Source organism: Harpia harpyja, chromosome 21, assembly GCF_026419915.1.
Source record: "Harpia harpyja isolate bHarHar1 chromosome 21, bHarHar1 primary haplotype, whole genome shotgun sequence".
NCBI classification, from domain to species: Eukaryota; Metazoa; Chordata; class Aves; order Accipitriformes; family Accipitridae; genus Harpia; species Harpia harpyja.
The window spans coordinates 2,229,255-2,251,739 of record NC_068960.1 but is presented as its reverse complement, the minus strand read 5'-3'; the positions used below and the strand labels follow the sequence as shown (position 1 = coordinate 2,251,739).

The window sequence follows — 22,485 nt, the reverse complement described above, 5'->3', positions numbered from 1 at the left end:
GAAGTGGGCAGCTTTACCCTTCACCCTGTGGGCAAGGGTGGATGTGTACGATACAACTGCCAGGGGCTGAGTTCACGGCCACGGTGCCGGCAGAGCCGGAGCCATCCCCAAACACGCTGCTTCTGCCTGCGTTCCGCTTCCCAACCTCGTCTGCTCGGCAGGCTGGGAGACTGCTGATACCGTTTCTACCAAGGACACTAATTAACCTGCTAAATGAGTTTATCCCTTCGGAGTGCGCACCAGAGAACTGAGTTATCTAAAATACCATCCCAGAGAGAGCCATAATTAGCAGCCGGTGCTGAGGGCAGACCCCATGCTTCCCAGGGACGGCTTTGCAAGGTGGTGGGGGCTGGCGGCTCGTCGCTGGTGCGGTCCCTTACCCCCAGCCAGCATCCCTGGGTCGTGCGCAGCGTAGCACCAGGCTACATTTGTCACATACGACAACCTCTTCCCAGCCCGTGGGCCAGCTCCTGCCGGGGCAGTTCCTCTCCTCCTGCTCTCGGACCTGCTCCAGTGCCGTACCTAAATAACGCAGGGACAGCAGTAAGGAGCGGGATGCGAGTCATTGCACAGCTGCCATGGGACGCAAGGGAGTCGCGCTCCTCCAGCTGCCTGCCAAACCAAAAATACTCAGTTTTAATAACTGGACTAAGCAAAGTGAAAAAAAAAAAAAAAACCAGCTTGTTGCTGGCTGCCAGATTAACAGATGGCTACGATCATTAATATTGCAAAACTTCAGGAGTTCATAATTCTTTAATCTACAAAGCCGGTGGGGGTAGCTAATGCGGGCCCTGCAATCTGCCATGCCGGGGGGCTGCTGCCCGCCCACCCACCGCGGCCGGGTCCGTCCCAGACCCCCCCAAAGGGTTGGGCAGACGTTGCCTTGGTCCTGCCTGCCTGGCCAAGACAAGGCTCCCTGCCTGCATCGGGGGAGCCCGCCGCCAGGCAGCTGCTGCCTGCAGGAGGGATGAGCGTGATGAACCCTCCGGACTTAGCTTTGGGGTTGACGGTGGCTCCTAAATTCGCTGGACCCTGCCCTGCACCCGCACGGCTCTGCCGGCCCCGCTCAGCCCCCGCCGCCGTCAGATTGCGGAAAATCCATGGAAATCCAATAACCCGTCTCCAGTGTCATTTTATCGTTAAACCCAAGCCTTTCCCATAATTGTTTGGAGGCAGCGCGGGGAGATTACGATTGATGTCAACAGCCAGATAATCTGCGGTTCAGTGTTTGGTATCGCTGACCTCGTTAATAGACGCCGGTGGTGTTCGGAGCATGGGGAGCCTGCCCTGAGCCGCAGCCGCCCCAAAGGAGCCCCGCGGCTGTTTGCAACAGAGAAAAGCTCAGCATTGGTGTTGCAATAAAAAAAAAAATACATATATTTATGATTTCCTTTGGGTGAAAAAAAAAAACCCCCATGCTATGACTTGCAGTGGGTTCAGGGTTTGGCCCCAACCAGCTCCATCGATCCCTGGCCAAGCCCCGGACTCCAGCATCCTCGCTCGGAGAAAGGCGGAGGGCCGGCGGCTCCATGAGGCTGCCGGGGAGACTCTTCTGGCCATCGATCGCCCGCAGAGGCTGAGGGCTGGGAGGGGAACCCGGCTTCGTCCCGGCCCCCCACGTTTGCCACCGTCCTGCTCTCGGCTTCCGTGCCCGAGTCGGTGCTGCGGGGCATCGGCCTCCTGCTCGGTAGAAATGGCTCTGGTGGTTTAATGCTATAAAGGCTTCTGGCTACTGGAAGAGGCATCCTACGTATAGAAACGTATATATGTATTTATATATTATATGTGTATATATGCATTACTTTTATGTATGTTACGTAATATATAGTGTATAATATGTATAACAAATTATAAATACACATGAATATATCTATTCAACCTCCATGCATATGGGATAGATATATATATGCATACCTATGTGTGTGTATGTGTAAACATACATGTGTATATACACACACACTTTTTTTTTTTTTTAGTGTGTGTGTATACTAGACATTGGTATATGTTTGTATAATTGGATGAATCTGGCCCAGGTGTGTTTTAGAGAGGACAAAGAGCCACCCGTACAGACAGGGGCCCTGGGTGTGAAGGAGGGGCTCTGGGGTAGGATTTGGGCAGTTTTTCTTTGTGGAACCCTTGCTTTGCTTTTTTTTAAATGCAAAGCTGCTGTCACCATAATTACCTGAAGGGTTTGGTTTTTTTTTAATTGTTTAATGAAGGGTAGGGGTGGGGTTTTTCTCACTTCTTTGTGTTTTTACTTTTGCATTAATTACACTGCCTTTAATCAGCTGACAACCGTTAGTGGGCTTTTTCCCCTCCCTATAAGAAGTCACACTTTTTTTTTTTTTTTTTGCATTGTTGTTGCACTTTTCCCCTTGTGCTGACCCTGCCCCTTCACCCACCATATGGTTAGTCTCCAACTGCTCGCTTTTTGCATTTATCTTTTTTTTTTTCTTCTTCTTTTTTTAACCAACCCCTCCCCAGGTGCCCCCCCTTCCCCCCCCCACACCTCTCGCTATCCCCCTCCAGCTCCACCAGCATCAGAGAAGCAGGAGAAAACAAGAAATCTGGAGAAGCCATGGGGTGGCTGGCTTTGGCAGGGATGCAGGCAGGGATGCAGGCAGGGATGCAGGCAGGAGCAAGGGCCTCCCTGGGGGGGCCGCTGTGCCCCACCACAGGTTACCCCCCCATTCCTTAGGGGCCCTTCTGTCCCTTAGGGCTATGGGGGAGGCTGGGGTAACCCCATTTCGGCAGCTCGGCCGCTGGGTACCAGGATGCTTCTTCCATCCTGGGCGCTCACATTCAGCGGAGCCAAATCCCCCGGGAGCAGCGGGGGGAGGACGCTCCCATTATCCAGCTCCTGCCGTGTTGGAGGCAGCTGGACCAGCCGTGCATTAATAGATTACACAGAGGATTTGGGCTCGCCAACAGCGAGGGGAACGCTCGCAGGAGGCAAGGCCAGGGCGGCTTGCCGAGCCGGCGGGGACGGACGCAGCTCCCGCTAACACCTTTTCCAACCAAGGTAGGTGGAGGGTTCGGCCGCGGTACTGGGATGCTGCTGGGATGGCTGGAGTGGGGATGAGGATGCTGGTCCCCATCTGCTTCCAGGAGAGCCGTCAGCAGGGACCGGAGCCCCGGGGGAGGCCGGACTGTGGGTGCAGGGGGGGGATGCTGGGCTGTGGGTGCTCAGCCTCCTCCCATGCCCGGCTATTTTTCCGGGGGATGCTCTGCGGAGAAGCCGAGCTGGGGCAGCCCGCGTAGCTGCCAAGCTGTGCCGGTGCGTGGCTGGATTTCTTGCCCCCCCCACCCCTGCCAGCACACCCAGCCCTTGCTGGGGGCTGCAGCCTGGCCTGGGGTGCAGGATGGGGCACACGGGCATCCCTGGGGTTCAGCCACCGCGGGGTGCTGCCCTGTGCCTCTGCGTGCTGGAGGGTCCGGGGGGGTCACGGCTTGGGAAGGTCCCCTTGTGCCACCGATTCTTGGGGTGGCACGGGGGACCCAGGTGCTCGCGGAAGGTCTCACGCCACTGTGGTCACAGCTTGTGCCCCGTCAGCGGCTGTGCCTCAGTTTCCCCACCGTTAGCCAGCAACCAGGGCTGCTGCTGGGCTGGGGGAGGATGCGAGGGGGTACGTGGTGGTTTCGCTTGCTCCCCAAATCAGAGATGACCGTCCACGTGAGCCATTTCCAGGGCTGTCTGTGCAGCCATGTGGATGCCCAAAATTCCCCCTGGCCCCCACTCGGGGCTGCAGGCAGGCAGGAGAAGGCCAGGCACCCCCTCGCTCCCCAAATAAATAGCCTCAGGTTGCTATTTATTTGCCGCTCTCCACCCCAAGCAATACTACCATCCAAATTGCAGTCAAATCTGGCTAGGTCCTCGGGTTTTGCATGCGCCCGTGGGCACGGCACAGCTACAAGACGGCAGCGCCGGGCACCTGCCCCCATGCCCGCAGGTAGGTGCAGCCTTTGCCTGATGAGAAGAACCCCAAAAACTCCCGGAGCCATGGGCTGCTCCATCATGGGGTTGGAAACCACCCCCGGAGCATGGTGGCACGCCGTCCCCATGCTGGGGGACCCCGTCTTTGGGGGGGTGCAGAGCTGGGGGGGGTCCAGGGCAGGCTGCAGCCATGGGATACGGCACCAACGTCCTCGTTTTCAGCCCCCCAGAGCCCCCGGCTGCCGCCATGGATGAGTGGGACCTCCCGCAGTGGAAGAAGGAGGTGGAAAGCCTGAAGTACCAGCTGGCCTACAAGCGGGAGATGTCGTCCAAGACAATACCCGAGTAAGTGGGTGCCCACCCTCCCTCCCATCCCCGCACCCCCCCCGAGCAGCACCCAGCTCTTCTCCACCCCATGGCCATCACCGACATCCCCCTTGAAATCACCCCAGGCTCCTGAAACAAGGCAGGTTTAGAGATTTTTTCCCTTTATGGTTCTTCTGGCCCCCCAAGCCCCAGCAGCAGAAACTGCAGCAGCCCCCGTGCCGGTGCCTGCAAAGCCCCCCGCTGCTCCTTTCCGCAAAGCCCCCCCCCATGCCAACTCCTTTCCAAGCTCCAGTGGTGGCCGGGATGTGGCAGCAGCCGTGGGACCCCCTCCCAGGAGCCCCCCCAATGCTCTGGGCTCAGCCAGGCGAGTGTGCAGCCCCCCCCCCCTTGCAGAGTTCGAAAGTCTTAAACCCGTAAAACAAAAAGTCATGAACAGGTATTCCCCCTCCCTGGTTTGTACCTCACGTGAAGGGTCTTGGGACATCCCACCAGTTAACCCAGCCCATGGCCCCATCACTCACTGGCCTCTTAGAAGGGGGGGAACAGAAAAAAGCTACTTTAGCAAATAAGTTTTAAAACACAGTGCAAGGGCCATTCCCATGCCAGCAGCACGTGGGCAGCCGCAGATGTGGGGGACAAAAGGCTTTTATTAAACTTGTCTTGTGCTTAGCTCCCCCATCCGAAAACCAGCCGGGTGCAGGGGGGCTCACGCACTGGGACAGCTCGTGCCCGCTGCCACCAGAGCAGGGTGCACCCCAGCATCGCTCCCCCCAGAGCAGGATTTACCCTGGACCCTGCCGTCCCCCCCATTTTGCTGCTGCGCAGCCCCTGCCCCGCGTCCCTCGCCGAGGGTGACACATTTTGCAACGGCGGTCTATGCCCACCCCTTCGCTCCCCTCTCCGCAGGTTTGTGAAGTGGATCGAGGACAGCATTCCAGAAGATCCCTTCTTGAACCCGGAGCTGATGAAAAACAACCCCTGGGTGGAGAAAGGCAAATGCACCATCCTCTGAGGGGTCAGCCCCCACCTGCGCCGGCTCCTGCGGCCCCTCGCTCCCCCACACTGAATGTACACTTTTTTATTAGCTAGCTTCCGAATATGACTACCTGAACAAAAACCCTACCCTCATCTTGTCTTCTTATTTTTAGTAGTAGAAGCGTTTCTTTTTTGCAGGGGGGGAGAACGGGGAAAGCAAGGCGGGTGGGCAGCACGGGGGGGACGTGAGCAGCAAAGGCTTCTCCAGGGTTAGGCTGCAGTTCCAGTCACAGACTTCAACTCGCCTCTCCCACTGTTGCCATCAAGCAGGTCAATTTTTCAACTTGTAAAGGAAGAGAACTTTTATAAAACATTTTCAGTGATTTTTAACTATTCTTTTGTATATTGTAGGATATACTTTTGCAGCAAAACAGGCAAAATATGACAACTAAGGGTTTATAAATGAAATAAACAGAACAATACTTCATGATTAATTTTTTAATATATATTTTATTTTTTTGAAACAAAACAAGTCGGTACTAAAAAACTAAACCAAACAAGGATCATGCACACACGCCCCATCCGTGGGTTAGAAAGCCAAAAGCCAGCTTATCCCTTCAGTTCCACCTATATAATTTCCTGGGCTTCATCTCTGCCCTGCTAGAGCAGGTCCCTGATGTAGATATTCCTCCTGACGGCGTTGGAAACCCCTTCGTTAAACCGGAACCAGACGTCGCTCTTCCCCACGGCTTTTCCCATCTGGCTCTCGACCGACTCTTCCTTGGAGGCCTGAGGGGCTGTGGGAATATCGATGTCAAAAGCTTGCAGAAACTCTTAACCTTAAAGTTACAACCTGCGCCCAGGCTGCACGGGCACGGCGGGGGGGGGTTGCACAAACAGAGCTGATGCTCCCACGTCCTGGATCCTGCCAACACTTGAGGTACACGCAACAGTGCTCCCCAGCTCAGCCTATTTGCTGGCTCTTTGGACGCTGCCAGAATCCACCGACCTGCCCCCAGGCACCCCCCCGCCTGCTGCGTCGGGGTCAGTTTGCTCAACATCCCCTCCCTACCCCGCCGATGTCCCCCCGGGGTGCAGTGCTTAGGGACAGAGCCCCTGTTTTGGGCACCTTGTGTGGGGTCCAAGCACCGCAAATGCAGTGACCCCCCCTGCCCCATCAGCATCCATCCTTCTGCCACCTACCCGGGGCCGTGGCCACCCGCTGCCGCCGAAGCGGCCGCCCAAAAAAGTCGGTCTCGGGCTGCGAAAAGCAAAAAGCAGAAGGTGAGCGTGGCTCCTGTGGGTACCTGCATTTACAGCTCACATTCAGAGACAGCCAAAAGCAAACCCAGGTTCTCTCTGGCAGCTCAGTGCGAGGCTAGACCCCGGTGACACCGCTCAGCTCTGCCCAATTTTAAGCAAAGTCAGCCCTAGGCAGTTCAGAGGAGCCCCTCAGCTTTTGCGTGGGGCCGTCACCCCGTGCTCGGGGCTGTGCCAGCTCCTTCCCCCTTCAAGCACCCGGCACAGGAGGAAGCCGCCGAGCAGGAGCCGAATGCAAATCCTGCGGAAAGGGCCAGCGGCCTCGGTAAAATGCAAACAGCATTCAAAATGGGGTGGGAAAGACAAACTTCGAGGTTCGTCGTGCTAAAACGGGGTTTTATGGACAGCCGAGGTGTCGAAGCTGAGCCCGTGGAGAGGGGCGGTGGCAGGGGACCACCTCGTCCTCCTCTTGGCCGCTATCGGGATGCTCGGGATGGGACCAGCCCGGCTCACCCGCTGCACCGGCAGAGGATGGATAGTTTCCCCTGCAGCCTCCCAACCCACGTACATACCCCGTGAGCAGCTCTCCCCCTGACCCCGCAGCTTCCACAGAGCCAAAATTCAGCTATTTTAGCCCAAATATCCACATCTCTTTCCTTCCCCGCCCCCGAAAGCTTCGCAGGCCACATCTGTAAATGTCACCCAGATCTAATTCATCCCGATGCTGTAAACCCAGCGATGCATTTACGGGACGCGTGGTGCCGAACTATTCTATTTAAAAGAAACTGTACTAAAAATAAACAAATGCCAACGGAGACAGCCAGTCTCTAGCAGCCAAGGTACACGCTGGTAGGAAATTAGTTAGAAATTCCAGCTCCCTCACCTTGTCCTCCACGACTGCCCTCCGGACGATGTGCTCCAGGCGCTGGTGGTGGTTGGGGGGCACTGCCGGCCCCGCGTCCGCTCGCTCCCCCGCCTCACCGAGGCCGTTCCCGGGCTCCTGCGGGGAGGAGAGCTCTGAGCGAGGGTCCCCTCGGGGCCGGCCAAGCTCCAGGCTCGGGCATCCCCCCCAGGTGATGCACAGCCTGAGGGCAGGACGGTGCCTTGACACCCGTGCTGCACACCGCCTCTATTTGCTGCTGGGTTTGATTACAATATCCAAGCGATTTTTTTCATCATTTTCTGTCTCACAGCAGCATGTGGGATTAGCCCTGGCAGCGCTTTGGGCACGTGCGTGTTTGCAGTCCCTTTCCCTGGGACTTCATGGTCGGCACCGTGTAAACAAGGAGGCTTCAGAGATGTTTTTGCAGCATCTCTTTGCCCCACGCATCCCCCGAGAAAGCCCTTCTGCTGCAAGAAGGGGCTCTCGGGGATTAATTATCCCTGTGGCACCAGGGCAGGGCAGGCATCAGCTACACCCGAGCTGTTTCTCAGCCTCTCCCACCTTCTCCTGCCTCCTGCCCACTGCTCCATGGAGGGTTTCGGCGGTGGGCAGAGTAACTCTGCTCCTCCCAGGGGCTTTGGGACCTTTGGGAGGATCAAAGTGAAGCAGCAAGGGAACGTGCAGGCAGGAAAGAGCAGGTCAGCTCCCCCCCGGACACGCACAAATCGCGGCCACATGAACTAAAATTCCCATCTCATCGCAGCCCTCGTTAGAGAGTCGAAGGGTTTAAAGCTTTAACTCACAGCGAGCATTTCTTTCCACAATTCCTGCAAAAAGATGAGCCCTTCAAGCACGTTACCCCAGCACGGATGTGCTGCCCTGAAGGCAGATGGGCAGGCAGACGGCTGCGACTGGGGGAGTTTAATCCTGGATTTCCATTTCCAGAGCAAAAGCCACTGGCCGCTTTGGAAAGACCAAGTCCCCACACCAGCCCTAAGGACTTTATCCCCATTGAGGGACCCACCAAACCCCCCCCCGAAACCACAGAACACCACGAGCCCTCCCTACCTCGCCCAGGTTTCGCGCCTGCAGCAAAGCCTCCGTCCTCCTCATCTTCTCCATCTCGATCTCCCTGGCGATGAGCTGCTTGGCCTGGTAGGTCAGCTGCCTGCGAGCCGGCAGGTCCGGGAACCGGCAGACATCCTCCACGTTCCTGCATCATGGAGAGGCGGAAGCAGAGAAAATAAATCAATACTGATAATATAAAAAGCATGATGCAAACTGCAGCCTGACACGGGCACAGGAAACCCACCAGACTCCCAGCTCCGTCCCCCCCAGCCTCTCGGTATGATCCTGGTCACGGTGCCTCGGTTTCCCCATCGCTGCCCTCTCCGAGTGTCCGTGTCCGACGGCAGCACTCGAAGATGCCCAGCGAACGGTGCCGGGCGTGCGGAGCCAGGTTGCTGCAGGGCAACTCAGCTGAATGGGAACTCAGGAGGGATTACGGGCTTTTTAATCTTGGTTTTAATGCAAGAAGAGGAAATTGCAGGTGGGTCTGTGCTGAACAGATTGCCCTGAAAAAGCCACGGTCACATCACAGCTTGGGCACGAGCGGCACTACGACCCTTCGCATGAACCCTGAGGTGCCTGCAGGGAGGCGTTTAATTGAGATATGGCCATGAACAGTAATTTTGGCTAATAAGAGCAGTTTTATTCTTAATGACGTTCATGCACCAGACCTTGAGTTAGGCCTGTTTCGGTACAGCAAAAGCCCAGGCGCAGCCCCAGCACCAAAGATCCAGCTGGGCCGATTCCTTTGCCTGCTGTAAATATTTCACACTTTACACACATTCAGTGTTATACCCCTTAAAATAAAGGGAGCAAAGTCCTACGTCAGGTGGCTTTGCAGTCATTTAGAAATCAGCTGTCAAATCTATGATTTAAAAAGTTTTAGAGAGAAAACACAGGTTTTGCTGTCGACAACAGCTTTGTTTGCCAGACAGATGCTGGGATGTGACTTGCAGGTGCCGCTGGGACGTGACACCCCCACGGTCCCCATCATTGCTGCGCACGGCCAGGAAACAGGCTCAGAATTTGCAAGAAAAGCGAAGCAAAGCAAAGCGACGTGCCTGCTTGTGCCACGTGGCTCCCAAATGTCCCACGGTTCCCCCACAGCCATGTTTCAGTGGCACAGGCTGGCGTGGGGAGGGCAGGGCGGCTCCCTACAGCCCCTGCAGCTCCCGCAGGCCTTTCCGTGGGAAAAAAAAATAATAAAGCACTTCACTGTAATTAGATACAGCTGCTTGATTTAACAGAGGCTAATTTTTGTAATTAACTTTGCACCAGGAAGACATTAGCGTTGCTCCTAGCCGTGGTCGGGTCTGTATTAATGCACCAAAGCCTCGGGAGCGTTTACGGCTCTATATACACTTAAAGCATAGTGAGACTCAAGTCTAGCAATGGCCAGCTGTTAATATACAAATTAATCACGGCTAGAGTGACGTCCTGTGTGCAACGTGTCCAGGTAGACGTGCTCTGCCCTGCTGCCGCGAGTCCCCAGCAGCTTCGGTCTTTTCTCTGCCAGCTCCGGTGAGAGCCAAAGGCAGCTGCTTCCTTTCCTTTAATCCCATTAAAGCCAAACCAGTCCTGCTTCGGTCTCAGCCCAGAGGGTGACGGGGGCAGCCGCAGCGTGCGGGTGGAGAAAAGCCAGCGGCAGCCCTGAGCACCGGCAAGGCTCCGGGGCTCCTCCTTTAAAAAAACAAGCAGATAATCCCCGCAGAGCTGCCATCGGAGAAAGTCGGGTCCCTGCAGCCAGCCCAGCACCGGGCAGCTCGCGCCAACCCAGCTGCCATCACCAGAGAAACCCCTGAGCTCTAGCTGCAAGAAACCAACTCGGTGCCACGATGCTTTCAGGCTCAGCCTCCTTCCTGAACTCTCTGCTGTTATTTTCGACCCCTACGCCTGCTCCTCACCCACGGGACTTACGGGTCGAGCTTGTAGACGTACTGGCCCTCGGGCAAGCGTTCCTGGTGGTAGGTGAGGTTGTAGGCCAGCATGGTGCTGATGAGGTCTGCCAGCTGCTGCTTCTCCTTCAGGCTGTAGAGCTGGGTGTTCACCTGGGGAGGAAAGCGGAGCCCAGAAAGGGGAGAGCATCACTAATCCGTAATGACTTCTAAACATAAAAATAACCTGAAGCACGGGGTTTGTTTCTATATGAGAAACAACAGTTAATACCCGCGAGGTTCAGACCAAGTTTAGTTTCCTATTAGGGACACACGTACTTCACGGAGCAGGGACAGTCCCCTCCAACAGCCCGAAGGGTAAATGCACCCAACGCAACTGCGCACGCACGTGAACCAGCTGCTGGAAGGAGACTGCAACAGCTCCCCAAACCCCGGCTCAGCCAAGCCCACCCCGGGGTGCAGGGGTCCAGGAGGTGCAGGACACCCCCCCATGTACCCAGTGCTGCATCCCCAGCTTCCCTCTGACTTCTGCATCAGCTGCAACATCAAACTGACCCCAAATTTGGGACAGAGGTCCGGGATAGCTCAGCCTTAGTGACGCAGCACAGGGGACGTGTCCCAGCCCTTTTGGGGGGCATTGCAGAGGGGACACGTCACCCAGGCAGGACCCCTGCCGCTGCAGCGAGAGGGGGCTGGTGGGCACTCACCGGTCGGAGCTTCGGGGCGATGATGTCCAGCAGCAGACAGAGCACCTCCAAGACGAGAGACTGCTGGCCGGCACGGCTGCGGGCGCTGGGCGTTATCCCCGACACCATGGACAGGACGAGGTTCTGCATGTGGTTCAGCTTGGCCAGGGCCTGGGGGGAGAGGGCAGGGACGGCTCAGCCACGGCTGCGACCGCAGACGTCCCCACGGGTGACGGAGCTGGAGCCACGCTGCCGTCGTGCCCTCCCCGGTACTTGCCTCGTGCTGGCTGCTGGGATAAGCGAGCCGGGGGATGCTGGTGGCCGCGAAGAGCAGATGGAAAGCCACGGGCAGGAAGGGCAGGTATCGCATCAGCTGGAAGCTCTGCTCGTGCAGGACAGCCCGGCTCAGCAGGTCGGAGAAGCCCAGCCACTCCAGGGCCAAGCACACCGAGCTGAAACTGGAGTCCCGCAGCTTCATGTTCAGGAAATTGTCGTACAGACCCTGGAAGCAGGCGCAGGATTAGAGACGGCTCGAGGCTGGGCGGATGGTCCCGTCGGAGCACGCTGCTGGGATTTTGAGCATCCCTCTGAGCTCCGCTCCAGCACAACACAGCAAAGGGCCCTGGGTCCCCCCTTGGCTGCTCTACCTGGGCGAGCTTCTCCTGCTCCCCCGAGGAGACGGCGAGGTGCAGGATGTGGTGGAAGCGCTGGGAGGACACGTTGAAGCCAGCCGTCCCCCCGAGGTGCGACAGGTCCTCGTCACCCACCAGGAGCTGGGTTGGCAAAGCGGGGTCCATTCCTATCCTGTGCCTGGGGGGAGCCCAAAGGGAAGAGCTCAGGGTGCCCTGGCGCTGAACGGACCAGCAAGGAATATTTGGACCCTTGCAAACCGGACTGAAGGCAATACTGATGCCAAATTATTGGGCACTAAAGAGAGTGGCCAAAGAGCTTCTGGACACACAAATATGCTGAAATGAAGCTGTGTCTGCTGCAGGGCAAACCAGCTCTCCAGGACCTTTCAGGTTTCTCCACCACAAGTCTTGCAAGCAGGTCAGGGGGTACCACGAAGCGGTGTGCCCCACGCAGACAGGAGACCTAATAAATCCACCCCGTTTTACCTTTGGACCTTTGGGAGCTGGAAGATCTCTTGCCAGATGGAAAAGAGCCCCTTGTTTTGGTCCTTCAAGCCAATCTTCATCGTCTGCACCATCTGCACGCTCAGCTCCTTCTGGCCTCGGCCATGGAGGAACTGCAACACAAACAAGGGGCTGGGGGGGTACAGGCACCACAGGGAGGGAGGGGATGCCCACAACAGCTAGCTGGTGCTAGCTGGAGACAGCGGCACCTCGCTCCTCCTCCATTTGTAGGGGAATCAAGGTTAAAAATAACACAGGGCATTTTACGGATCTGCACGGGGGACAGTTTTTTTTCCCCTCCATCCCCATCCGATCAAGCCAAGAGCCGCAGCAAGTCCGTGTCCCCCAGAGACCTCCCGGTGACACCAGTACCTGCAGGGTGTTTATGCAGGAGCGGATGTCGTTCTCCGTCTTCTCGCACAGCGCCAGCAGCGCGCCCATGTCCGCCCGCATGCCCTGCCGCAGGGCGATCTGCAGGAGAAGGGGGGGGTCAGCAGCGAAGGCCGGCCGGCCGGTGGGGCAAGAGGAGCCCTCGGCCGCACCGCACCTCGCAGAGCCGCTGGGCGAGCCGGGACGGCGCCGTCCGAGGGAAGTTTAGCAGGAACGATTGCTGCCGCAGCGGCCGGAGAGCAGGGACGTACCTGGCAAAGGGAAGCACAGGGGTCTCTGAGCGACCCTAGCAGAGGAAGAAATCCAGCTATTAATGCTCTGCTCAAAGAGAGGTGGGTTATTTAGCAGATGCTTGTACACCCCTGCACGCTTGGGCACGCACAAACGCAACGGTACGCTCACACCTAGCTACAAGTCACCCCAGCAGATAGAAAACCTGGGGGGTTTCAGGAAAGCTGAGCACGTTGCAGTTTTACTTTTCGTAAGGTAATTCTAAGCCGCAGGTCTGACGGCAGATAACTCGGCACAGGAAGGCTTTGGCTGGAGGCAACAGCAGCTGCCTCCTCGCTTGGGGCAGGGCTATCAGCTCTCCATCCCTCCCCGGACACGCAGTCGATACTAACTGGTCATTGCAGATGCAGATGATGGGCCTGAGCAACAGTCCATCCTCACGCCGCCTCCTCCGGCCCGTGCCGGCTGCTGCCTCGCCCTCCACATCCTTACGGTGGATGATGTTTAGCAGTACGTTGATAGATGCCTTGGGGAAAAAAAAAAAAAAATCAAAAAAAAAAAATCAAGGACAGAAGGGATGAATTCTTGCTGTTCAGAGGCAAGAAGCCGCTCCTAAAATGGATGAGCTGCTAAGAGGGCAATAATTAAGCGGTTAATGCAAAAGGTGGCCAGATCCAGACTGGGCTTACCGCGGGCGCACCGTCGATCTCATCGATGATCAGGCAGTTGGGCTTCTCGTTGGCACCCAGCACAGACTTCATCTGGGTGGCAGCTTCGATGCGGGTTTTGAAAACCTCTGGGCTGCGGTCGTCACTGCGAGACAAGCCGGTGCCAGGCTGCTGCGGCACGGCATCACCTCCGGCACGGCATCACCTCCGGCACGGCATCACCTCCACCAGCTTCTGGGGCAGGGCAGGGCTGGACTCACCTGGCGTTCATCTCGACGGCGTTGTACCCCGCGTGCTTCGCGATGACGTGGGCCAGCGTGGTCTTTCCCAAGCCGGGTGGGCCGCAGAGCAGGGCTACCTGCGGCAGAGAGGTAACTTCAGCCCGGCAAGCAGCGAGGCAGGGCTTCCTCCAGCACTGACCAAGGCTGCCACGCAAGGGGATAAGGCTCTGCAGCCTGCAAACCAGTCTTGGGAGCTGCTGCACTGGTTTGTAGACACACGGGGAGGAGGGAAAGTCACTGGAGGAAGAAGAACGTAACAGAAACTCTCAGAGGTGACAGAGTCATCCTGGCAGCCTCTCTCATGCATATGTTTAAGTTTGCAGGGCAGCAGATAGAAAAGGCTGAACAAAATCCCTTCCAGAATTACACTCCCAAGAAGCAATGCTGTTAGTATATCTTTTCGTTGCCCCTTTTTTATATCCTCTCACTAGACTGGTTGAAGCTGGTATACTGGCCTGGGTAAGTTATCTCTGCTCCCTTCAGCACTTGAGCATCATTGCTCTTTTCCGAATGCAGAAACTCTAGCTCAAAGGCATGTCATGTCTGCCCCTAACAAAAAATGTCGAGACCAACCTCTGCTAAAAAGGGTACGTCTTTCCTTAACTGGCCCATTTAATTTGGCTGAAAAAAGTCTGTTCCTCTCCCCTTGTTATCACATTACCCAAGCCCAAACAGAAGAAGAAATGAGAAAACCCCATGTTCTCTAAGGAGAAACAAGGAATCCAATTTCTCCTGGATCTGTACTGGAAGGTCCTGCTCCTCACCATGGTGGTGGGATGAGGGGGATTAGAGAGGAGACCCACCACAGCGGCCTCCTGCCCTGCTCACCTTGTACTTGGGTCTCTTGTGCTGGTCCAGCTCAGCCTCCAGAATCTCCTCTGTGAGCTGCACCTTTGTTTTCCACTTATTCTGCTGCTCCTTGGGCTGGTTGAATGGAGGATGAGCCTTGGCCTTCTTCACAGCATTCTCCTTCCCGAACACCACCGTGTCCCAGAGCTTGAGCCACTTCAGAAGGCAGCGGTTTGTGTACTGCACGTTGGGCAAGAAAGCAAGCAAACCCCATCAAACCTCGTAAGGATCTGGCCGAGGACAGAGAGATCTCTCCTTCACAGCTTAAAAACCAGCGTGGCCTGCAGAGGAACGAGCCAAGTCCAGGGAGGCAACACAGAGCGTGTCTGCCCAGACAGACCTCAAGTGCATGGCACGTCATTCCCATGCCACGGGAGAGGCTGCTCAGGTTTCCACCTGGCATCTCTCTGGGACAGCCTGGAAACGTGGCTTCCCTTCCTGGCTCGGCCACCATCCCGCAGGGCAACCGAGGACAAGTCACATCGGCCCCATCCCTGCTGCCCCTCGTCTGTCTTGGTTCAACCCAGCAATCCTCAGCCTTTTCCAAAATTTCCAATTCCCTACAAAACTTCTAATATTCAAAAAAAATCAAAATAGCCAACTATTCCTGGCTAAAGTCCACCCAATCTTTTTTGTCTTATTTTGCTCATCTTTTAGAGTCTCTTTTGTTGGAAGGTCCACAGCCTACAGCTGAAAAACCCCCACCCCAAGCTCTCGGCAGCACGACTGCCCCCGGGCAGGGCTAGCACGGACAGCGCTCCCCAGCCAGTGCTTCTGAAAGCCCCCACGATCAAAGGCAGCACCACAAAACCTCGATCCCACAGCATTAAGGAAGAGTTATAGAAGTGGTAAACGCACCCAAAACCCCAAGCCCCCACTTATCCTAGCACCTCACATCATCACTGAGCAGCTCCAGGTAGCGCCGGGGAGTGAACTTGTCCACCCAGAGGCAATGCGGCGCAGACTCCTCCTCTGCCGGCTCCGCTTCCTCGCTGGGCTCTGGGCTCTCGGTGCTGGTCTCACTCTCGAGGCAACTGCAAGAAAGAATTAACTTGCCCCAAACTACCCAGGGAGTCAGGGCAGGGTTGGGAATTACACCTGGACTTCCCAAGCTGGGGATGCTGAAGGCAAAGAAGCTCTTCTGCTCGCAGGTCTCCAAAACCTGGACCCCACTGGAGCATCTCGGGAGCCACATGCGACAGCACGGCAGGGATAGGAGTGGGATTTCGTCCCAACACCTCACCTATTTATTATCTCCGTCAGCTGCTGCGATGCCTCCAGAACACGCCTTCGACGCTTCAGCACAAAAAGGGCGAGAGGGGGGTCAGAGACGCCCCACTGACCCGCGGCTGGGAGGAACAGGGACTCGGGGGCCAATGCTGTGGCTATCCAGGGGTGGCAGGGGAAGACGGGAAGGTCGGTATAAGATGCGATACCTCTTCATGCACTTGTTCCTTCAGGTAGGAGAAAGGCACCCCCAGCAAGTGGAGCGGCCTGCGTGCATTCCAGCCTGGGGAATCGGGGAGCTGCCAGGACCAGAGGACACACACCGACGTTCACACCGACGTTCACACCGACGCTCAGCACAAACATTTCATGCTTCATCAAAGATCCCCTCCTGAACTGGATGGAGGTCACAGAGAAGCAAGCCCAGCCTTCAGATCCCTCCTTACCTCCACCCCTGTCCTAGAGGGATCATCTCTCACGACCATGAAGACCCTGGTACCCTCGGTGGACGTCACGTTGACATAGTCCTCCAGGATGGGTGGCCGCTTGAGGACCCGCTTCTTCTCGGAGGGCGGCGTGGTCTGCAGCGGAGCCATGCCGCTTATCTTCAGGCTGGAGAACACCAGGTTCCTTTAGCAGGGGCGAGGGAAAGGTGGGGTTCTGCTAAAAGTGGGGTTCACGGTGGCCAACCTGGCAGCTTGGGGAACAGAAAGCGCCTCTGGACCAGCACCCTGGAGGCCATCAGGACCCAACTCATCATCCCCACCAAAGCTGAGCTTCTTAACGGCTTCCAGGCACCGTCGCTTCGGTTTCGGGGCTGGGACGAAGACACCAGGGCAGGAGGAAGAGGAGAAGCATGGATGACCCAAGGGTGGTACTCGGTTGCCCCTCCAGCAGCACCCTGCACGGCTCAGGGTGGGGATGAAGGGTCGGCAGCACCCGGGCACCCCCCGGGGCCGCAGAGCTGCCTCGGGTCAAACCTACTGCGGGCTGCGGACGGTGGCGGGGAGCCGGGGGGGTCGCAGCCCCGGTCCCTCTTCCTGGGGTTGGTGCCCCCCGGGCCGTCGTCCCCCCCGGGGGGGTCGGGCTCCTCCGGTGGCTGCCTCCTCCCACGGAACTGGGAGATTTTAGGGCCAGCGAGCGGGGATGGGTCATCTGCAAGAGGTGTTACACGACGGAGTACCGGTCACCGGAGGAGACCCACGGTGGGGCAGGGCACGGGCGGCTCCGCGCAAAGCCCGGCCGCTGCCCGCCCGCTCCCTCCCTCCTTCCGCCGCCGCCTCCGGTACCGGACACGGCGCCGGAGCAGCGCCCACCTCCCAGCTCGGCCAGCACCTCCAGCTCGGCCGCGAACCGCTGGTAGAAGCCGTCCTCGGGTCCCTCCTCGGGGTCCGCCATAACGCGCACCGGCACCGCGCCCGCCCGCCCGCTCGCTCTTCCGGCCGCCGCGCCGTAACGGAGCCGCCGCTGATTGGACGCGACGCGCCGACCGAAAGCGGCGACGGCGCTGATTGGATAGAACGCGCGGGTGGACGAGGCGGTGACGGCGCTGATTGGATACGACGCACGGCTGGACGCCGCGCCGCCGGTGGATACAATGTAGCCCTGCTCGCCGCCCGGCCCGGCCCGGGGACGGCGCTGCAGGTCGGTCCGGGGGGGGGGGGAACGGGGGTCGGGACCGGGGTAGCGCCGTCCCCTTCGGTCCTGCGTGTCCCCTCCGCCGTGTCCCGTCTCCTCCCCTCCGTCCGTCCCGCGTGTCCCCAGCGGGGCGCCGCGGCGTGCGATCCCGGCCGGAGCCGGCGAGATCGCGGCCCGGCCCCGGCTGGCAGCGGTTCGGGGGGTGGGAGGAACGGGGGGAGGCCGAGCCCCGCCGTCGGGATGGATCGGACCGGTACCGTGCGGCTGCGGGGCCTCCACGCGTGATACCGGGACGTCTGGGAGCCGTGCAGCGGGACGCCGGTACCGGCGCAGCACGGGTACATCTCCAGTCCCACCGGGGGTACCCCCCCCCGGGCTCTGCTCCCTGCCCGCTCTCACCGGGTCCCTTCGCTCCGCCGGGGTGCTGTGCCCATCCCCGGGGTGCACAGGCTGCGGCCGGAGGCTCTTCCCGCCCTGCGCACCCCCCCAATTCCCCCTCACGCTCCCCGCAGGGCGCTGGCCATGGAGCCGGGCACCATCGACAACCTGTCCATCCTGTACCAGAGCTCCGACTTCATCGTGGTCAACAAGCACTGGGACATCCGCATCGACAGCAAGATGTGGTACGAGACGCTGACCCTGCAGAGCCAGCTCAAGTACCGCTTCCCCGAGCTGGCCGACCCCGACACCTACTACGGCTTCAGGTGAGCGGCCGGGGACCGAAACGGGCTCTGCCCTGCCGGGGACGCTGCCCGAGCGCCCGGGGATGCTCCTCTGCCTCCCGTCTCTTCCCCAGGTTCTGCCACCAGCTCGACTTCTCCACCAGCGGGGCCCTGTGCGTCGCGCTCAACAAAGCGGCGGCGGGAAGCGCCTACAAGTGTTTTAAAGACCGGCTGGTGACCAAAGCCTATCTCGCCCTGGTAAGCCCACCCCGCAAGGTCTTGCTTCTGAACATAGCTTCTGAGTTTGCAGAACTGCAGCCTGGCCTCTGCTGCTTGTCGTCCCGGTGCCGGCGAGGAGCGAGTGCCAGGGCTCGGTTTGCAAACCGGCTTTCTGCCCCGCAGGTCAGGGGCCACGTCAGCCAGAGCCGAATGACGATCCGCTACGCCATAGGGAAGAACACCACCGAGGGCATGACCCACATGATGTGCATCGACGGGACGGAGGGTGAGCGGCTCCTGCACCCTGCCTGTGCTGCGCGGACCACCCAGGCCGCGCCAGAGGGAGCTGACCCCCGCCTCTGGATCTCGTTGCAGGCTGTGAAAATCCCAAGCCTTGCCAGTCGGAGCTGATCGTGCTGGAGCACGGGTCCTACAGCGGAGACCCCGTAACCAAAGTGCTGCTGCAGCCGCTGACAGGTTGGAGCTCGGGGCCGGGGCAGCGCGGGCGTGGGGGGCTGCTGAGGATGGACGGACAGGCAGCAGAGGTGCTGCAGCGGGACCCGGGCTTGCAGCCCTGGACCTTGTTTGCAGCACGGTGGCACAGTAAAAAACAAAGCCTAGAAAGGGCTGAGCGGTGCTGAGCGCTGCACTCAGCTCGCGGAGGACTCAGGTTCTCAGACCCGGGGGGGACAAATGCCAGTTGGTGCGTCGTCACCTCGCACCACTGTGCCTTTGAGGAGAGGTTCAGGGATAACCTGTGTCCCTGATTCCTCTGCTCCCGCTCTCCCCTTAGGGCGGACTCATCAGCTCCGGGTTCACTGCAGCGCCATCGGCCACCCCATCGTGGGGGACTTCACCTACAGCCACAAGAAGGACAGCAGTCCCTACAGGATGATGCTCCACGCGTACTACCTGCGCATCCCCACCGGCAAGGAGCTTATCGAGGTCTGCGCGCCCGATCCCTTCGTCACCGCAATGGACAGCAACTGGGTGCCCCACCACGTCACTCACCGGCTGGATGAGACCATCCAAGAGCTGAAGGACAAGGTGATGCGGAACGGGGAAGAGGAGGAGGAGAGCCAGGAAGCCGTGCTTGGTGGCGGAGGAGATGAGGCACCGAGCGAAGCCAAGAGCGTGGAGACAGAGGAGCAGCGAGCCCGGTGCGAGCAGTGGTTGGCCGAGTGGGCTTTGGAGTGAGCACAAACCACGTCTCTGCATTTCCAGCCCAATGCTCCATTTTCGTCCCAGCGGGTCCCCATGGAGCCCAGCGCTGACTCCACATCTGCGCTTTCTGTATGCCATGGCTTCCCTCACTTCTGGGGCTGGGATTAGGCAGATTTTAGCAGCGATTAGGATGGGTTTGGTTTTTAACATACACATCATCCATCTGGCCACTGGATGCCCCTTTCCTAATTCTGGGCCTCAGCAGCAGAGTCAGTGTGTCATGTACCAGCTTAGAGTGACCCCAAAGCTTTACATCCCTGTCCCGGGGCTCAGGCACAGCTGGGGCAGCACGGACGATGCCTTTGCCGTGAGGGTGATGGACGTATCCGCAAACCCTCAGTGCTCGGATGCTAAAATGCAGCCCAGCAAAGGGAGGGGAGAACATGCCGGGTACAGCTTCGGTGTCCGTGTCCCCAGTTCCCTTCGCTCCAGCCTGCTGCGCTCACTGGCACACGCGTTGGGTGGGAGGTGGGAGATCAGGAGGCTGAAATGCAGCCTGGGGGGCACCGACAGCCCCCCTAGTCCAGGGGCAGCCCCAAGGTGTTTTGCCCACGGAGCTGGGCTGTGCGATGGGTGCAGGAGAGGTCCCTGCCTGCCACCGAGGACGTGCTGCCTGCCCGACCCTGCCCACACGCTTTCCTTCCTGCCCCAGCCCACGGGTGTTTTTTTTTAAAGGTTGTTGAAGGTGAGTGAGTTGATAGGAATGGATTTTAAACTTTTTTCAAATTTCTGTGAGAAGAATCTAGTCTTTTAGCAGTTCTGAAATACGGGTGGTCTCGGAAATGAGTGTATTTTTAGTACTTTCGTGGTCAGAGAGCTAGCAGCCCAAAGCTTTTTTAATAGATCTTATTATACCTTCTATTAGCATTGCCTTTTCCTAGTGCCCACTTTTATCCTGGGTGTGGATGTAACCCCTGCTGAGACAGCTCAGAAAACACAAGCCCCTTTCTGCTTTACCCAAACGAGGGGGAATAAGTATCATGTTTTGGTCCCATCGCGTGGGTCGTCGGGCTGGTTGCTGTGGGGCTGTCAGCACCGGAGGGTGCTGGGAGCAGGTCCTTCGGGTGGGCAGTTTGGGAGGGCTCTGGAGCAGCGAGAGCGGCCGAGGAAACGGTTGAAGCCGAAAGAAAGGCTGAGGACTGATGCGAAGAGTGGGAAGGAGCTCGGCTCTCACGCTGGCGCTGAGCTTTGCAAGATACCAAGAAGAGTTTCTCTGGAAATGATCTTGCTTTGCTGGTCGGTGGCGTGCCGCTTCTCTCTCTCCTTCCCACCCTGCTTGTCCTCTGCAGCCCTTGGAGGACATTTAGGAAACGAAGAGAGCAGGGCAGCTGACGTGGGCTGGGGGGGGACAGAGGTGGCCGGAGCCCATTGCATACAGAGCACCGGTCCCCGGGGTATTCGGCACCATCAGCACGTGCCCAGAATTACTGTCATCCCACAAGCCCTGTCCCATTTAAAATGCACCTGACAGTGATTTCACGCAACTAATATTCCAACCCTGAGGGGGAATAAAATGACACGGCTGAAAGCACCGCGCAGGTCACCGAAACCCCGTGGGGTATCGCATCGCCCGGCCCTTGCGTCCCCGGGTGCCGGCGGGTGCCAGCTCACCGTGCCGCGGCACGCCGCCGGGCAGGAGGTGGCTGTCACCTTGATTTTGTGGCTTGGCACAAAGTGCTGCCGTCCGCTGCGGGATGGGGACCGGTGCACAGCTGGCGGCTCTGCCCGCGCCAGCCCTGGGCACCGAGCGGGGACCACGGGTTCATGAGCCGGTGGCAGAGGGCTCGGGGGGAGGTTTGGGGGAGCAGAAGAGCTGTCTCCTCCTTCCCAGGTCCTGTCCCTGCCCGTCCCATCTCCCAGGAGTGGCCGGGGAGGGGAGAGGCACCCACAGGCGGTTCCCGAAGCTGTAAATTAACGCCACGAACCTGTTTGCCAAAGAATGAACGTGGGTGACGTGCACAGGAGGTCCTGAAAAGTTACGGGTGAGATTTATAGCATCAGGGGTGGGACGCAGCCTTCCCTTCCGGCAGGTCTCGGTGTGGGAACGGTCCCCGCGGCGTGACGGGGGACACGGCCGGGACGAGGCTGCGGTCGCTGGGGGTGGTACGTGGGGACACGCCAGTGCCCACGCACGAGGGGACGCTGATGGACCGTCAGTGCTGGGGGGCTGGCACCCAGCGCTCGCCCCGCCGTCTGCGTCGAGGAGCCCCTGCACCCTGCACCACCCATCAGCCTTCGTGCATTGCACTTTTACCCGGCATTGCAGGAACCAGAGATAAATACCTATTTTCCTTACCCTGCGGAGAGGTGTTTTCCAGGCGCCCTTCCCCGGCTCCCCTCGCGCGCCACGTCCAGTCCCTCTCTGCCGTCACTGCCACGGGGCCATTTGCTGCATCATCTGTGAATCCACTCGTGCATTCGGACCGGGGCGGGTTGTGATCGGGTATGTATCTCGTGACGTTCTGTACGGCTTGCGATAACCCTTATTTCTTGTTGCACATTACCGTAGTAAACCATTACCTACATACCCCGCAGTTCACCCTCTGGTCTCTCAATCCACACACGTTGCTGCGGTGTGGCTGGTGTGGTGCTGGGGGCTTCCAGGAATGAGCCCGGACCGGCACAGCAGGACTGGCCCCAGGGCTCCAGCCCAGCCAACCTGTTGCGTGAGCACTCATCCTCACCCTGCTGAAATCTCCCTGGCCGAAACCACTGGGATTATTTACCCGAAAGCCCTCCCGGATTTAGTAATTCTCACACCGATGACCAAGGATGCTCGAGGTGGCTGGGGCAGATGCCACTGTCCCGGTCCTTCCCCTGCCTGTCCCTGCCCGCTGCCCACCCTGACCAACAACAGCGGCTGGGATTGTCCCGAACCAAATAACGGAGGCGGAAGAAAAACTCCTAATTTCAAAACACGGCAGCTCTCCTC

At 58.5% G+C, this 22,485-nt stretch overlaps 3 protein-coding genes across 8 annotated transcripts; 2 read left to right on the top strand and 1 right to left on the bottom strand.

Moving 5' to 3' along the window:
- The first annotated feature begins 2,841 nt into the window (after nt 1–2,841).
- Nucleotides 2,842–5,381, top strand: GNG13 (G protein subunit gamma 13). Its single transcript, XM_052773488.1, has 3 exons — nt 2,842–3,022; nt 4,157–4,279; nt 5,168–5,381. The coding sequence occupies exons 2-3, from the start codon at nt 4,182–4,184 to the stop codon at nt 5,271–5,273; spliced, it is 204 nt and encodes a 67-aa protein (XP_052629448.1). The 5' UTR covers nt 2,842–3,022; nt 4,157–4,181; the 3' UTR covers nt 5,274–5,381.
- Nucleotides 5,382–5,726: 345 nt separating this feature from the next.
- Nucleotides 5,727–17,263, bottom strand: CHTF18 (chromosome transmission fidelity factor 18). Of its 3 annotated transcripts, none has more exons than XM_052773474.1 (22): nt 17,100–17,256; nt 16,795–16,965; nt 16,501–16,627; nt 16,257–16,422; nt 16,020–16,109; nt 15,827–15,879; nt 15,479–15,617; nt 14,563–14,763; nt 13,714–13,811; nt 13,475–13,598; nt 13,178–13,311; nt 12,712–12,805; nt 12,537–12,635; nt 12,147–12,277; nt 11,676–11,838; nt 11,306–11,530; nt 11,050–11,199; nt 10,365–10,495; nt 8,448–8,592; nt 7,380–7,496; nt 6,440–6,497; nt 5,727–6,033 (listed from the first exon to the last, which is right to left on the bottom strand). In XM_052773474.1, the coding sequence occupies exons 1-22, from the start codon at nt 17,206–17,208 to the stop codon at nt 5,897–5,899; spliced, it is 2,862 nt and encodes a 953-aa protein (XP_052629434.1). In that variant the 5' UTR covers nt 17,209–17,256; the 3' UTR covers nt 5,727–5,896. The 3 variants fall into 3 exon arrangements, with proteins under 3 accessions (XP_052629434.1, XP_052629435.1, XP_052629436.1); XM_052773475.1 differs by having other exon boundaries at nt 17,127–17,256; XM_052773476.1 differs by lacking the exons at nt 5,727–6,033; nt 6,440–6,497; nt 7,380–7,496; nt 8,448–8,592 and adding an exon at nt 8,770–9,627 and having other exon boundaries at nt 17,100–17,263.
- Nucleotides 17,264–17,348: 85 nt separating this feature from the next.
- RPUSD1 (RNA pseudouridine synthase domain containing 1) lies at nt 17,349–20,547 on the top strand. 4 transcript variants are annotated; one of them, XM_052773484.1, is made up of 6 exons: nt 17,349–17,454; nt 17,961–18,152; nt 18,245–18,368; nt 18,513–18,615; nt 18,705–18,806; nt 19,123–20,547. In XM_052773484.1, the coding sequence occupies exons 2-6, from the start codon at nt 17,971–17,973 to the stop codon at nt 19,524–19,526; spliced, it is 915 nt and encodes a 304-aa protein (XP_052629444.1). In that variant the 5' UTR covers nt 17,349–17,454; nt 17,961–17,970; the 3' UTR covers nt 19,527–20,547. The 4 variants fall into 4 exon arrangements, with proteins under 4 accessions (XP_052629444.1, XP_052629446.1, XP_052629445.1 ...); XM_052773486.1 differs by having other exon boundaries at nt 17,355–17,454; nt 18,013–18,152; XM_052773485.1 differs by lacking the exon at nt 17,349–17,454 and adding an exon at nt 17,471–17,786 and having other exon boundaries at nt 18,013–18,152.
- The last annotated feature ends 1,938 nt before the right edge of the window (nt 20,548–22,485 follow it).